The 17113-nt window shown below is 48.1% G+C and overlaps 1 protein-coding gene across 1 annotated transcript; it reads right to left on the reverse strand.

Moving 5' to 3' along the window:
- Nucleotides 1-543: 543 nt before the first annotated feature.
- On the reverse strand, nucleotides 544-16036 carry Sec61a1 (SEC61 translocon subunit alpha 1). The gene is made up of 12 exons (XM_034511648.1): nucleotides 15816-16036; nucleotides 15498-15565; nucleotides 12661-12726; nucleotides 12509-12587; nucleotides 11474-11605; nucleotides 9642-9751; nucleotides 9255-9408; nucleotides 5523-5683; nucleotides 4105-4302; nucleotides 3686-3877; nucleotides 3079-3155; nucleotides 544-2223 (listed from the first exon to the last, which is right to left on the reverse strand). Exons 1-12 carry the CDS (start codon nucleotides 15820-15822, stop codon nucleotides 2037-2039), a joined length of 1431 nt encoding a protein of 476 aa, XP_034367539.1. The 5' UTR covers nucleotides 15823-16036; the 3' UTR covers nucleotides 544-2036.
- Nucleotides 16037-17113: the final 1077 nt, after the last annotated feature.

The following is a 17113-nucleotide window of genomic DNA, read 5'->3' on the forward strand; positions in this document are numbered from 1 at the left end:
TCCAAAGCTGTACAGAACAGCATGTGTAGGGGCTGTGCTGCCCAAGAACTGCCCTGTTGCCTGTCCCTTGCTGAGGTGTGTAAACAGGAAGCTGCTGGCAGGCTAGTCCTAGGTGTACCACCCAAGTCACCTTGTCCCCATCAGGCTCTGGCCAGCACCAAGGACACATCTGCTGTGGCTGCAGGTCTGGTCCCACTGCAGTCACTGACAGACTGAGCCTCCCTGGTGAACAGCTGTGCTCCCAGCCTGAACCATTAAAGGTATAAGCTCCTACCAACTGTGCCACCTACCTGGCTTGGGCAGCACACTCCAGTTCCCTTCAGGACCAAGGTGTACACTGCTCCTGGAAGCCACAGCCTCTCCTTGCTGGTCAACAGGGATTCCACTGTCCTAGTCCCGTGCCTCCTTTTCCCAGGAAGAAGCGGGCAGGCAGTACTTGGCATAGTAGGTCCCAGGAGATGTCACAGGTGTGCAGAAAACCCTGACACACCTCCAACACTCCGAACAAACTCTGCTCTCGGTTCAGAAAGATGACGAGGCAGCTTGTAAAAAGTTGGTTTATTTGTCATGTTTTCACTGTATCTCAGTTAAGCCATTTTGGTGTCCACAGTGACAGTCCTCTTGGAAGCCAGGGTCATCCCCACTCACCCACTAATAGTGACCATCAACCATAAGCCACCAGACCCAGCTGACAGCTACAGCAGCAGGCGAGGCTGTGGACTCTGCACCTGCTTGCCAGAAGCTGTGGAGTCCCTAGGGTAGGTGGGAAGCCCTGCTGCTCTGAGGCAGTGGCAGAGGAGGGGCAGTGGGAAGACCCTGGGGACTGGGAGGGCACCAGGCTCCTCTGCTCAGGACTGGGTCTAGACAAGGCCACGTGTGATACGGTGTGAGTCCTGGGCTGTGTGCAAGGATCTGGCCCTGATGCTGACTTGTGTCGGGGCAAGTGGCTAATTGTCCTTTGATTGCCATTTGCTGGCAAGCATAGCAGCAAGAGTCCCTAGAAGCCCTGGGTCAGGGAGACATTCACTACTTCCACTGGGGTGTGGTGGACCCAGGTGTCTTGCTGCTGGCAGGCTGTGACCACATGGCTGCACACCCACCAGAGCTCCTGCCCCCTTGTGTGAACTGGAGCCTCCTGTGTCTTAAGGTAAGCTGACAAGCTCTAACTGCTCTAACCTCGGACTGCAGCCTTTCTACCCTTGCTATTAGACAGCTGTCTTAAGAGGGGGCCTTTCCGATAGACCTGAGGCCTCCCTCAGGCCCATGGTATCTGTTACCCCAGACACCTTAACTACAAACAGGATTTTGAGCAACTTCCCTAAGAGATCTCTGAACCCCAGTGTGATTTTCTTATAGGTCCTGAGCCAGTCTACATTTGGTCCTAACGACAGTAAGAAAATTCTAAAACCTGGAACAGGAAGTTCTCAGTAGGAAGACAGAGGTGGCCATCACAGGAGTTCCCTTTCTAGTGGGAACTGGAAAAGAGTAAGCATGAGGACCCTTTACATGCGCCCAGCTACCTAGCTTGGCCAGGCTCCAGATAAAGCCAGCAATGCCCTCGCTGCTGGCAACAGCAGAAGTGTGATCCTGCTGGCCCTTACCTGTCTGCATACCCAGAGGAGATGCAGACATCTCCTAGTTTGTGCTTCCTTCAACCAGGGCCACAGACTGCCTCGGGGCAGTTGGGACCCTTGAAGCTGCCAGGCACTGAGAAGTGCAAGGGTTTAAATAAAAATTACATTGGATACTTGGGGACTATTTGTTACCACACCCCCTGGCCATCAGCTAACAATTCACTTCTACTAGTTTTTTGCCAATGCCAGAAAAAGCAAAATTTCAAATTGGAAATTTCCTAGCACTTTACACAGTGGAATGAAAAGATATGAAATTAAAAAAACAAAACAAAACAAAACAAAAAAACAATAAAAAAAACTGTAAAGTTCCTATGCCACAGTAGCATGCTCTAGCAGTAAGAGCACCCTGCCCGGGCAGTTCTGGAGCCTGTGCCCTCACCCTGGTCCACGGGCACACAAGGCTCAGAAGAGAAGGGCTCCCATGCTGCCCACCTCGCTCTGCTCCTTGACAAAGATCTCAAAGTACTGGTAGATGATGGTGACCGCGAGCAGGATCCCGGTTCCAGACCCAATAGCACCCAGGAAATCAGCTAGGACGGAGAGGGCCCCAATGCACAGCCCACCGAAGGCTGCAGCTGTGGGGATGTACCTGCGGACAAACAGACAGACAGTTCTGTTGCCTGATGAGCCAGAAAGCCTAAGAGGCCCATTAAGGCAGCCACACAGGAGGACTGGGGGATCCAAACATGGATGATGCCACTCTAGATCTTAAACAGCCTGAAAACAAGGATATTAAGACACCATCTTGATTCTTGTGCTACTGGACAGCTGAAACAACTGCAGACATGCCCAGATGGGTGCGCTGTGAATGTCAAGCATCTCTGCTGGAGACTGCTGTGCATTTCTCCTGGGCAGCCTGAGTCAGGGCCTTAAGAGTTACGGATTCAAGTGAAAGCCCTGCTGCCTCGGCTCAGAAACGGACATTTCTGGTGTTCCTTGTGGTGGCCTCCTTCAGGTCAGCAAGCTTCAAATCACACGCTCATTCTACACAGCATCTGGTTGTTCTGACTGACTATAGAAGAACCAATCATAATGACAGACTGAGCAGAAAGCCTCAGGCACTTTCTACCTACCAAGAGGCAGCTTCAGAATAGTGAGGAGGTGGTCTATGCAGGGTGCCTGCTGCTCCTGGATCCCTAGACTCTCATGTCCCTCCTCTCTGCAAGGTGACCGCTGCACTCCTCCTTCTCCCGTGGCTGAGCCTGGCAGTCTCTGGTCTCTCCGGTTTGGTCTTATTCTAAACACTAACCACCTGTTCCAGGCCAGTTCTTGCTGGTACCTTGGCTTCATCTGTGCCAGGACCCACCCAGCCTAAACCAGCACTGCTCAGTCATCACCATCCTATACCATTTCAATACCCTGGCTGTGTGCTGTCTCCTTTGGTCAGGGGTTACACAGGGCTATTCTGGTATTTCTAGTACTCGGACTTAAGGACCACACTCACCGGTTGAGCTCATGCACCATGGAGGTCTCCCTGTGGCCTCTCATCACCATCTGCTGCTCCTTCAGCTGCTTTGCAACCTACATGACCCAAGCAGAAGCACATAAGCCAGAAGCTGGGGTGTAAGGGGGGTGCTTCACAGTGGAACTAAACAATTTCCAAGTTTTGATTTATTTTATTTCACTTTTTTTTTGAGAGAGTTTCTCTATGTAGCCTTGGCTGTCCTGGTTGACCAGGCTGCTGTCCACCTCACAGAGATCTGCCTGATTCTGCCTACCAAGTGCTAGGACTAAAGATATATGCTATCACCTCCCAGCCAGATATGTTTCCTCCACAGCTCAGTCTCCACAGAGAAATTTTAACTTGCAGCAATACGCCCACTCAGACAATAGTCTATCTTTCTAGTCTGGCCTCAGGTTGTCAGAGTAACTCTGTTAATGCCCATTGGTTACCCCTCGGGGCTTCCACACTGCTCCACCAAAGGAATGGTCCAACTGTAGAATGAACAGCTTATATCACAAACTACAACATATACAGTGGTAACAGGTGGTGCTTCCTGGATGCCAACAGCTGCCCATCTCTCTAGCAGGAATGTAGACTGAAGACTTACATCTTTGGCAGAAGAACCCGAAACTTCGATCCATGTTTTGGAAAAGAAGGCACAGGAGCCCAGCATGAATACAATGTACACGACTGCATGGACTGGGTCCTCCAGCACTGAGCCGAATGATTCCGGAGGAGACAGGTAGTAACACAGGCCACCAACTGGATAAGCACGGGCTGGGCCCCCAGATGATGTATCCTAGGAGTAAGATATAGAAGTTGTCTGGATGCTGCTTCAACATGCCACAGCACAGAGCCAAAGTGCTCTCAGCAGATGCTTTGTGGTGTCATACGCACACCCACAGCAATTCCCCGAACTGCATTTTTGAGGCAATTCAGAAAGACCTTTGGTCCTGAGCTAAGATACCCTGGCACAAGCCACAGCTCTTGCATCAGTACAATCCTATCTTACCCATCGACACTCACCGACCAGGTGCCCAGCAGGCTAACCAGCAGGTTGCCACTGAAGCGCGCTGACAGCATCTGGGAGATGACATACAGGTTGGACACCAGAGCAGACTGCAAGATGATGGGAATGTTGGAGGTGTAGAAGAGCTTGATGGGATAGGTGTTGTACTGGCCTCGGTAACGCGCCGACTTGATTGGAAGGTCCACTCGGAAGCCCTACAGTGCAAACACAACAACATGACTTTTCACTGTTCTATTCTGCTACTGTCCTGTACAGTCAGGGACAGTCAGGGTAGAGAGGTGGTGCTGGGTATTAGTTCTACCACTGGACTCCCAGCTGTGATAGTGTCTGAGGGCATATGCTCTTCCCTTTTTTATACAGAAAGGCCTGCACGGGCACCTCTAGATCCTATTGGTGGTTCTCAGGCAGTGATAATCCATGATGTGATCATTCAGAAAAAAACCTAAGCTTCCTACCAATACCACCCACCCCGCTGAACCCTGGACACCAGAGTTTCTTCCTTCTTTATCGTTATAAACCCAGTGCCTAGGACACTAGGACAGGACAGAAGACTCAAACTCCAAACTTCTTACTAATTCAACAGCAGTCATATCCTTGCTCCAAAAGGCTGACTTGTTACTAAGTCAGCAGGCAGCTAGCTGAGACTCAGCAGAAGTCACTACTGAACTACCTGGCTCGTCACAAACATGTCCTTCAAGTGCTATCCCTTTTTAAAACATTTTATTTGAGAGAGAGAGAGAGAGAGAGAGAGAGAGAGAGAGAGAGAGAGAGAGAGAGAGAGAGAGAGAGAATGAGAGAGAATGAGTGTGTGTAGGCTTGGCAACAATCACCTGTATAAACTGAGCCATCTCACCAGCCTTGTTTGTTGTAAAACAGAATCTCACTACATACGTGTTATCCCTCAACTCCTGGTCCTATGTCCTACCTACTAAATGAGCCACCACACCTGAATAAATGCTATAATTTCTTTCAGTTAATAGTAAAATATTGCAAAGCATGCTGGGAATGGTAGCATAAACCTTTAATCTCAACATCTGAAAAGCCAAGGAAGGTAGATCTATGAGTTTAGGATAGCCTAATCTACATACTAAGTTTCAGGCCAGCCAAGGCTAGACAGACCCTGCCTAAAACCAACCTTCACCAACCAACCAAGCTCACTCATCCACTTTCAAATACAAAAACCCTGCTAAGCATGAGGGTCAGTCAGTCCAATAAAGACAGCTAGCAGCTCAGGTGTCTTATTCGGAAACAGGAGAGCAATGCTCCCAAAGCAGAGGACTGTGGAGCAGGACAGTGTGGACAGAGCTTGAATGCTGTACAAGGCAGAAAAGCGGAGGCCTGTGGAGCAGGACAGTGTGGACAGAGCCTGACTGCTGTACAAGGCAGGCCTTCTCTCAGCTGCCTTTGGACACACCTGGAAATAGATGACAACAGCAAAGACGAAGATGGTGGCAATCAGGTTCATGAGATTAGGGAGGTTCTGGCGGTAGAATGCCTCTCGAAGGGCTCGGACCTTGTCTGTGCGGGTGGCCAGCAGGTGGAAGAGCGCAATGATGGCGCCTTCGAATTCCATCCCTATGGACAGAGTAAAACATATGGTGTGTAGAGGAATTTTAATCTAGCAACATGGCTGTTCCTGCAAGGGATCACATCCAAAGATGTGATCCAGCCAGAATATAGACACCCCCTTAGTTCACACCTTTAATCCTTAACAATGAAGACAAGGTGTAGTTTGTATAAGGAAGCAGCCATGTTGAAAGTCATGTCTAATTGAGGTGCAGACAAAGTGACCAATCAGAGAAAGATTTGACAGAATGAGTCAGAGATAAGATACACCCAACTCTCACAAGAACAGCAGAGGATGAGAGGCTACCAAGAGCAAAAAGAGAGAAAAGGTGGTAATAATGGCTGGTGGGTGTGTATGGCAGCTTTACTGGGACACGTCTACAGAGACAGGTTAGAGACAGAACAAGCTAGACACAGGTGAAGACACAACGAGCCAGAGGATTAGAACACACTGCTAAAGTTAGTATGAGACCAGACAGAGCAATTCAGTCAGAAGCTGAGAAAAGCCGGATTGAGTCAGTCAGCTTGGAAGCTAAGATTGTACAGAGGCTAGAAGCTTTCAGGCCTAGGCCTAGGGAGAGTTAGAACAGAGAGGGAAATGTTCTGAGCTCAATGCAAGGCTTAGGTATGGCTCTCATCTTATCACTTCATTTGAGAACAACGTTTATAGAAGTGGAAGATGAAGAGTGCTCGTTTTGTCCCTCAGCTTCTTAAAAAAAAAAAAAAAAAAAAAAACTGAGAGGAAAAGTGAAAGAGTTCAGAGAGGCAAACTACAGAACTGGGCTCTTCTCTTCTGAGATGAGGTCACCAGATGTATGGAAGGACAATTATCAATTCAAACACATCTGTGATACAATCTGCCTGGAAAAGGCCAAATCTTATTCTGGAATCTGGGCAGTATGAGCATTCATCTCAGTCCCTGAAGAGGGCTGCCTGCCCGCAGTGGGAGAGAATGGGGAAAGCTTCAGTTCTCAGCTCCAAACACCAAACACTAATGCTACAAGGAGAAATGTGGCTGCCATTGTGTGTGTATGGCCTGAGATCATGGTCTTCAACCTTCCACGGGTCATGCCTACTAGCAGGCCTGGCAAACAGATGGGCTCCTGAAAGTATAAGAGAGCAACAAGAAGAGTGTCCCAAATACCTGCAGAGTAAGGGGAGGTTAGAGCAAGCCCTCCTACCTTTTAGTTGTGGCCTATCTTCTATTCAGGGATAAGGGAGCTGTAGCCAGGACAAGCCTTGTATCTAACAGAGGAGATGTGCCCAGACAGATCAGGGGGAGCAGGAAATGCTCCTGCTCTCTCCCCAGTAGCCTTTCTAATCTCCTCATCAAAAACTCAGCTTTTGCCCCATTCCAGCTTCATGGAGACAACCTTAGCTCAGGACACAAAGCTGCTGATTGCTTCCCTAGTGTCTTTCAAGACTGCTCAACTGAGATACCCAGGTCAACCCTATAACACCTTCCCTGCGGCCCTTTCTTCCTTATTGCTGTCACTGACCCAAGACTCCAGGCTGCTGTATGACGGCAATGTCTTAGAACCCACAGCAGTGTCAACAATGCCACAACTAGGTCCTGGTTCTTCTAATTTTTACAATTACTATCATGTCTGTCAAATCTCTGGGAACAAACTCATCCTCATCTCCACATGCTTAACCCCACCCCAGTGGCACACCCAAGCATGCTGTCCACACTTCCCCACCCCAGTGCACACCCAGGCATGCTGTCCACACTTCCCCACCCCAGTGCACACCCAGGCATGCTGTCCACACTTCTCCACCCCAGTGCACACCCAGGCATGCTGTCCACACTTCCCCACCCCAGTGCACACCCAAGCATGCTGTCCACACTTCCCCACCCCAGTGCACACCCAGGCATGCTGTCCACACTTCCCCACCCCAGTGGCACACCCAAGCATGCTGTCCACACTTCCCCACCCCAGTGCACACCCAAGCATGCTGTCCACACTTCCCAGTCCTGGACTTCTGCACTGCCCAGGTAGGCAGCAGTGATGAGCTAGCCCAGCTGCAGCAGCCCCTCTGGTTACACCTGTGTCTTCTGTACACTTCTGTCCTTATATCTTACTGATGCTATCATCCCTGGTGTGGTTCATCCCATAATGGCAGCCAGTAAATCAAACCATCCTTTCAGACTACATTTCCACCAGGCCTAGCCATGAAGACACTCCCAGTGACTTCTCAGTTTCCCGCCTTGGCTCCATCTCCCACATCTCCCCTAACAATCAATCTGTGCTTCACATCTTGTCAGCTCAAGGCAGCCATGGCACTTCCCCAGCAGTGTGCTCTGCAGTACGAGTGCATCAGTCCTTCCAAACTCTATCAGCCCAGAATGCAACTGTTCTCTGGTGGTTCCTGCACTGGACTGACCATCCCACCCTGCTCCCTTCTTTGCTATCATTTCCAATGCTGGCACCCCTGATCATGTGGTCTTTCTAAGCAGTACACTCCAACTACATTCACCTGCTGCCTCTCCACACCTAAGTCTGAGAAGTTATGCCTTTCACTGTCCCAGTCTCTCTCAATGCCATTCATCTCATTAGAGGACAGCTTTTGTACATTAGATATATGGGACTATATGGCCACTGAAGGCAAACTGCCCCTGCATCTAATTTTTTTTTTTTTTTTTGAGTCAGGGTTTCTCTGTGTTGCCCTGGCTGTCCTGGAACTCACTCTGTAGACCAGGCTGGCCTCGAACTCAGAAATCCGATTGCCTCTGCCTCCCAAATGCTGGGATTAAAGGCGTGTACCACCACTGCCTGGCCCCTGCATCTAATTTTATAAAAACATACATAAATATTTTTCATGAGACTCTTCTAAATAAATAACATATTTAGCAACAAAAGTCTCTTTCCCTAGTAAGACTTATTCTACAGTGTTCCTTGTGTTTACACATTTTGATTAGAAACATTTCCATGCCATAGCATGCTAATATCTGACCTGTACCTACCATGAGTCAGGCAGCCAGGTCGCAAGGTATTTTGTGGTGCCAGGTGTCAAGCTTTGCACAAACCTCTACCACTGAGCTACATTCTCTGTTCTTAGTTTTCTGAGCGCATGGCCTCAAATTCAAAACCCTTTGCCCCAGTGTCTGGCGAGCTGGAATTACAGATGTGTTACGACTGTCACTACATGATGACCCAGGTCAGCAGTAAAGGAATGTGCTCACACCACCTACAGACTATGATCTGAGCCCAGGGGCAAGTGTGACCAAATGCTTTGGTGTGGTAGTTCCAGTTTTCTTGCTTTCTTTTGTTTTTTAAAAATGATTCAGAGTAAACTGCCAAAATATATAAAGGTGAGGATGCACACAATCTCAGTGTCAACAACATGGCTACGACTTGAAGTCCATCTGAGACAGAGACTAAAACAGAGGCATTTACTCCTGTAATGCAGTTCTTAACTATGCTGAGAACACAGACCCCACTCATATCTGGCACACCAACCATGATGAGGCATATGAGAATCTAGGCTGTGTAATGCTGCGAGCATAAGCCCACCTGTACTTAAAAATACAGGAAAACCAGGTCTGCCAAACTCTGGCATGAGCTCCTGGGGTCCTTACCTCGGCCAGTGTTGACAGTGGTGGGGCTGAATGCCTTCCACACAATAGTCTCACAGATATTAGTAGCGATGAAGAGAGAGATGCCTGAGCCCAAGCCGTACCCTTTCTGCAGAAGCTCATCCAAAAGTAGGACAATTAAGCCAGCAACGAAGAGCTGTGGAAAAAGGAAAAGTAAAGAAACCCAAGTAGATCACGTCGCTGTTCCCAGTGGATGTGGCTCTTCCTCAGTAACTGAGTTCTTGAGTATAAAAACAGAAAGCTGAGTGGGGGTGCATCCTCAGCCTTCATCTGGTATTAAGGGCAAACCTACAACCTCCAGCTTCTTTAAGGCACAGCTGAGATGTGGTATTTGGGGGGTGGGGGTGGGAGGCACGGCATAACAATTACCTGAATGGTGATCAGAAGGCAGATTCCAGCACCCATCTCCGAAGGGTCCCCGTACATGCCCGTCATTACGTACACAATGGACTGACCGATAGTAATGATCATCCCAAACACTAGAAATCAAGACAGCTGTGTTCTCAAAGCAAGATAGTACAAAGCAGAGGAAGTGGCTGATGAACACCTGAATGCCCAACACTAAGAAGAAAAAACATAGTGCTGACACTGCCTCCAAGGAGCTGGAGGAGGAACCTCACTAGTCACACTGTCAAAACGTGAGATAACACAGGCACCCTCAACAAAAGCACATCTGCTCTCCAGTCTGCATGGCAAATGTGGTCTTAGGAAAAGCATGGAATCCTAAGCAAAATCAGAGCCAGGGGTGCAGTGTTGGCACCCCTGAAGCCCAGGTGCACAGCAGGTCACTGGGATCTGAAGGCCTCTAAGCTGAGCCCTAAGTGAGCTACCTCAAAAGCTCACCAGGCAGATCCAAGTCAAGCGCGTAGAAGACTTTGGGATAAAACCAATCCTTTGGAGCTAAGTTTATATTTCAAGTGTCTTTAAAGAGAATCCACAGTACCACTGGCCTGGCTATTGCCATTTCCTCTGACAGAGCTCCTGCTGCACAGGTTCTCAGATCTCACTATATTTCGTTCCTAGGCACATTTGAGTTGACAGATAGTATTGGTTTCCCAGCATTAGTTGGTTCTAAATAAGACTTAAATTTCAGTTTAAATTTTTAAGTGTTCCTCTAATACAGTCCCCATTTGAAACTTGAAAAAAACTGTTTAGGGACTGCCAAGCTGTCCACAATGATAAAATACTTGCCATGCAACCCTGATGACCTGAGTTCCTGCCTCAGATTCCACACAGAGGAGAAAAAGAGAACAGACTCTACGATATCCCCTGACCTTTCTTTACACAGACCCATGGCACTTACATGCATGCAAACACAATAAAAAATAAAATAAAAAAACAACCAACAAAACAAACAGGGCCAGCAAAATGGATCAGTAGATAAGGACACTTGTTACCAAGCTAGATAATTTGAGAATGGTGGCTGGAATCCACATGACGCAAGGGTGGAATCATACCTACAGTTGTGTAAACATGTGCGCGCACGTGCGCGCGCGCGTGCGTACATACACGTACACACACACGTGTACACACACACACACACACACACAATGGCACATAAATTAAAAATGTAAAAACAACACAATATTGCTCAGCATCCCTGCTTTATTTAAAAGGATTTCTTCAGTATTGGCATTCAACCCCAGGGGTTTGGCATGCTACCAATGCTCTACTACTGAGTCACCCACCCAGCCCAATAGTCCTGAATTCTTAAGGTAGAAAAGGTTTGAAAACTTTTCCTGAAAAACCTACTCCAGTTCAGAAGTAGGACACGGATGCTGGTGGCTAGCCATGGTTAGCAGTTACACCTATCATTTGCTGTAGAACAAACATTACTACCTCCTTAGATGAAAAACTGAGCCTTCAGAACGACCACCTCACTTTCTTCACTTCACAAGCTGGTAAGGGGCACAGGACATACAGGAGTGCCCTCTCTTCCCTTAACCCGATTCACATATACAGGAGCTTTGTTCAGTGAAGCTCTGATCTATGAGTGCCAACTGTGCACAGTAAAGGGTGAGTTCCCAGCCCCATTCCTTCAGCTCCAACCTGCTTCTTCCTGGTGCAGGCCATGGAGTGCGTGCAGAGGGGCAGCCACGGAGGTCAGAGCACAGAGCACAACTGCTTTAATCCCAGAGGCTTTATAGCAAATTCACACTGGCAACTGTGGACACCAGAACAGAATGTTCAATATTTCTTACACTTTTGGGCTCCATTGAAGAGAGCTCGGTCTTTCGGGGTGTCCCCAACTTCAATTATCTTCGCACCAGCTAAGAGCTGCATGATAAGGCCAGAGGTGACAATGGGAGAGATGCCCAGCTCCATCAAGGTACCTTGAGGAAAGGAGGCAAGACAGAGCCAAAATGAGCTTGAAAGAAGAAACATTGTTAAATACAATGATCAATGCTAGGATACTAACATACAAACCCAACAGCATTCAGTTTGCTAGAGCACTTACCTTACAGAAACCTCCAACTATCAATGACTAGAGCACAGCTTAATGCAATCTACTCACCCTGGCAGGCAACACCTCATTCTGTTCAGGCAGTCGTGTTATTCAGACTGCTGCATTTCAAGTCAGTAACAGATTTGCTCTAGCCTCACAGAGATAAGAGAGGCTGGTCTCCCCATCAGTTAGTAAGAAAGGATTAACACTGAAGGCATTCCCAGAGTATGGGAAGGGGCCAGCACAACCATATCTGGCTGTGAATAAACTCCCACCTTCCATTATGCTAAATCCAGTCACAGTTCTGATTTCTAACTTAATGTGCACTGTATTTTTTTAATTGAGTTAATCAAATACAGTATCAGCATACACATTCAAAACCCCCTCTGTGCCCATAGGTAGGTAAACGGTCTAGGGCTTATAAATATCTTTTTTTTGTTGGTGGGGGCACACACTGTAACCTATAGATATGAAAAAGATTCAGCAGAGAAAAAAAATTATACCTTCTAAAGAATGTTATCACTTTAGGTATTCCCATTCTTGAATGTTTTAAACAATTTCCCACAATGCAGCCTTATCTTGCTATTACAGGTTCTGTATTGCATTCAGACCCACAGGGTGCGTTCATCAGCAAATGCTGTATTACTTTCCCACGCCAACATCCTCTATTTTCCAAGCTACACATCTTCACAAACTTTCTGAGCTCTACATAAAACCAAAACCTGTAAGTGAATAAGCCAGGCTCTTCATCCCCACACTACAGGGAAGGACGGTCTAAGCAGAGTCCTACCTCTGTTAGAGGCCAGAATCACTCGCATCCAGTAGAACGGGTCAGCTGAGTCTGAAGACATGATACCAAACAGGGGAATCTAGAAACAAGCAGAGGGCTGTATCACACACGTTTTCAGCCCACTCCCTCTAACGACACCTGAGCGAGCTTACCTGGCAGCATACTAAGAAGATGAAGAGGGTGATGGCTGTCCACAACACTTTCTCCTTAAACTGGATCTGGAAAGGAATGAATGAAAGCTATGGTATCACATAGGCAAACAAATACAGACAAATCCAAATAAGATCTCATTCCCCATTTTTCAGAGGCTGCTCAAAAGTATACCAAACACAGCACTGAACATTAAGTAGCACACACCATATACCTTCTCTTTTGTCTGTCCAAGAAGTGATACAAAGACCTATGTGGGTCTTCACTTCAGATAATCCCCCCATTGCACAGATTATCTTCATATGACAATGAACAAAGTGACCAAGAAAGTTTAATCTGTCTCAAATCCTGCAGCTGAAGTGAATCTGATCCCAAAGCTATGCTCTTAACCATTCACAGTAACAGGTGAGACTCAAGATGGTTTCTCTGCATCCCTTTCCAGGTCTAAGTATGATGGTTAATCTTGATTGTCAACTTCAAAGGATTCAGAATCTCCATGAAAATAAACATCTAGGCATGACTATGGAGGAGTTTGTGGACTGAGTTAATTAAGTGGGAAACTCAACTTAAATGTGCACAGGCTAGAACCCAGAACTGAATGGGGAGGAGACAGTGAGCTGAGCCCAGCATTCTGCTGTCCCTGCTTCCTGACTGGGGTTGCAGTCTGCCCAATGTGCCTGACATTCTTGCTGTCATTCATTCCTTGCTGTAATGACCTGAGCCTGTGAACAGTGAGCCCAAACACAATTCTTCCTCCCTTCCATTTCTTTTGTCGGGAAAGCTGTCACAACAATCAAAAAGTAACAGATCGAGCAAGTCCAACCGTCTACACAAATCATTTTCCTCTCTAGCTGATTAGAAACCTCCAGGCTCCTCCTGTTCAAGAGAGCTCTGTCACTACATAGTGAGAGCGCCTCAGCAGTGTTTGACCCAGCACCACACATGTTTAGACGGGCTTAACAGACAGCTAAAGACCAACCGTGTTAGGTGAATGCAAAGCCAAGAAAGAAAGAAAGAAAGAGAGAGAGAGAGAGAGAGAGAGAGAGAGAGAGAGAGAGAGAAAGAAAGAAAGAAAGAAAGAAAGACAGACAGACAGAAAGACAGACAGACTCCAACAAGCACTGGCTTGGTGTGCGAGCTGTCATGTCCTCTTGGTATAGTCACTCCTGGAAAGACATAGTACTAGACTCCACAGGTGGTGTGAATCCCAAGTTCAGACCCTGCAGAGGCAGTTGGGGGCTCACATTCTTCCTTCTTCTCTCAAGAACACTGCCTTTCCAACATGTCATTCTATCACACCATGAACTCAGCACCTAACAAGGGTGAAGCAACACCATTTCACAGGAATCAGAGAGACAAGCTAGTCATGAATGTGCACACGTACTATATCTATTGTGATAATGGACACCAGACACAGGGCCTCATGTCCATCACTAGCCACTCTCCCAGCCCATGTAATGATACTGTTGGGGAAAAAAAAAAGACACATTTTTCAAGACTATTTTAAATGAGAAAGACTCTCCTGGTCAATTTAAGAGCAAAGCACCAAAGCTTTTCGTCTAAGTCCTGAATCTTCTGCCTCTGGAATAGCTGCAAACTCACCCTCACTCAGTACCATGATTTGCCCTCTCCTGCAAGGACTCCCAAGCCACACTCCAGGCCCCTCCCTTCTGCTAAGGCCATTTATCTGCTCACCTCACTCACCCAAGCCTTTACATTTACAATCAATAAGACTGCATATAATAACTTACCATCCAAGTTTACTAATGCAAGCCAGAAATCCTTCCCATACCCTCAAGACAACATCCAGTCCTCGTTCAAAACTCCCATCAGACATACTCCCAACCTGGGCCGGTTCTACTATATATATGTATACATATACATACATACATACATTACACACACACACACCCCATCTCCCTTGTTCTGCCAGGCCAAGGTCATAGGACTATGAAGAAAGTATGTGAAGTATGGGACTTGGGCTTCTTGGCCCTGGTGCCAGAACCTTTGCACCGAGGTGGTACAGGTGAAGCTTTATACACCATCCTGTCAAAGGCAGCAAGGGTAATATAAGGCATTTGCATAAATCTATCTTAAGTAAAAAAAATTAGGAGCACACACCAAGTTTCCACGTGAGTGCCAGCTACAAATGCCAGATGTGAATGTATGACAGTCTGAGAAAACAGGGACACAAAGTGGATTTACTGTTTTCTGTAACCCAAGGGCCTGGACTTCTTCATTGGGCAATCTCACAGGAGGAACATTTATTCTTGGGCTGAAGCTGACTGCCATGGAAATTCTGATTAAGATTCACACGGTGCTACATTTTTCTCCTTCCTTGTTTTAGCGCACCTGCTGTCAATGGCTGCAGACCTCACTAGTGCACTGAAACGTGATGCTGGGGCTAGTATACGTTAAAAAAAAATACAAACACGTTCATATCGATTACACGACCGGCTTTTTCCTTTGGAAACTAGATACTAAAGTCAACTCCCACATGAAACAAACACCCCATGATCTGCTCCTGCTGGAGGTGAAGAACGGAGGGGAGGGGAACTCAATCTGGGATCCTATCTGAGGTCTTATTCAATCACTGCTCAGACCCACTTTCGGACTAGGCAAACCTAAGGCTTTGTTAAACCACTATCCAAATGAGACATGGTGTCGTGAACATTCCCACACAAGGTCACCTTTCAACGACTCCCATGAGTATCCCAGCACACACAACTACACTCCAGAGGGGCAGTTTCCATTCGGTGTGCTGAGGCCATTTTTAATTGTACTGTAAACTCCCAGCGCCCAGTTTTGCAAGGCTTCTTTGACCATCTGGGGAACTTACCTTTCTCTCCGGCTTCTGAATTTCCGGCAAGATGACACAGAATGGCTTGATGACTTCCAGAAATTTGACTTTGATGGAAGAAACAGAAAGAGAAAGAGTTAGGTACAGAGTAACTAACTTGAGGGCACCCGTGGGAGCCCGGCACGATGGGAGCCGGGCGTGGGCGTGCGGGGACCCAGAGGGCTCCGTCTAGGGGCGCGGGGACTAGTCCCCCGGGCAGGCCGCGTTCCGCCTGGATCAGGCAGCACGGCCAGCGAGCGCCCAAGGAGGGAAAGGAGACGCGTCCTGGCTGCGCCGGGGTGGCCCCAGGAAACTCACTCGCCATGGCGGTGGCTGATCCGACTACACGTCCTGTCTCGACTGCGCTCCACTTCGAGTGAGGAGACGCTGATAGCTCTGGAACGCTCTTCCTCAGCCGAGAGACACGTCAGTGATAGCCCGGCGGCGAGCGGCGCGGCGAGGCGGGGCCGGGGATGGGCCACCGGCCGCTTCCGCTTCCTGCCACGCGCGCCCGCCTCGCCGCCTGCGCCAAGACCACAACTCCCGGCATGCAGCAGGAGCAGAGAGGCTGTCGGGAAGACGACTGTCGGGACCACCGGAACTGGGTGTGTGCAGTTGCGCAGACTCGCCCGGAAATGAGGACCAAATCAGGCCTCATTGCTTGTGGACGCTTTACGGTGGTTATGGCCCTACAGAGCAGGCCATTCGGCCTTCCAGGTCGGGCCAGTGCCAGTGATAACACGTCGCGACCTAGTAGGCCTCGGCTGCTGCGCGAGACGCGCGACAGAACAGCCGTGTGTTGAGTCCTGCCCTGCATGCCACCTGTCCTGGGTGTTAGGGGCTGCCTCTGAGGATGCCTAAGCTTATGCGTTTGAGGACGTTCGGCGGAGGCCGGGTCTGGCGGCTCGGTGTGGGCCTTGATGCAGCGCATTCCGAGAAGGCCATTGGAATTGGAGAGTTAGGAGAGATGAAGAAACCAAGCCAAGCCTTGCTGCTCCAGATCTTCAGGGAAAGGAATACTGTTGGGCTGGAGGAAAGGGTGTGTGAAGGGGACTGGGCAGGGTGGGGCAACGTGAAGTTTGCTTTTTAGAAGGATCTCTGATCTCAATGCTCTATGCTGTCAGAAATAGACTAATTGCTGTGCGTCTTAAGTGCTGGGTTTCATGCAGCCAAATCTTGACTTCAACGGAGACGTTTGCGGTGGTCGCGTCTTTAGAAACACTCTATAGACAGCCAGCCCTTCGTTATTGATAGGACATTTGGATTTAATTTGGCATTAAGTTGCATGTGCTTACACAAATATTGATGGATTTAGGAAAGGCACTCATCCACTATACATAGCACAATGTGAGGTTTTTGGTTTTGATTCTTTAAAATAGGTCTCTCTAGGTAGCCTTCGATACGGCTGTGTACACTAGGCGGTCTTCAGATTCCCAGAGATCCACCTGACTCTGGCTCTGAGTCCTGGGACTAGCTCTGCACGCACTACCACACCAGGCCACAATGTGAGATTTTTGGAATAGAAGTGTGATGGTTTTGCATTTACACATTTTAAAGATTTTATTGTTAAATAATAGAAACAGATGCCTAGAAGAGACATAAAATCTAAGTAAGTT

The sequence above is a fragment of the Arvicanthis niloticus genome, chromosome 9 (assembly GCF_011762505.2).
Source record: "Arvicanthis niloticus isolate mArvNil1 chromosome 9, mArvNil1.pat.X, whole genome shotgun sequence".
NCBI classification, from domain to species: Eukaryota; Metazoa; Chordata; class Mammalia; order Rodentia; family Muridae; genus Arvicanthis; species Arvicanthis niloticus.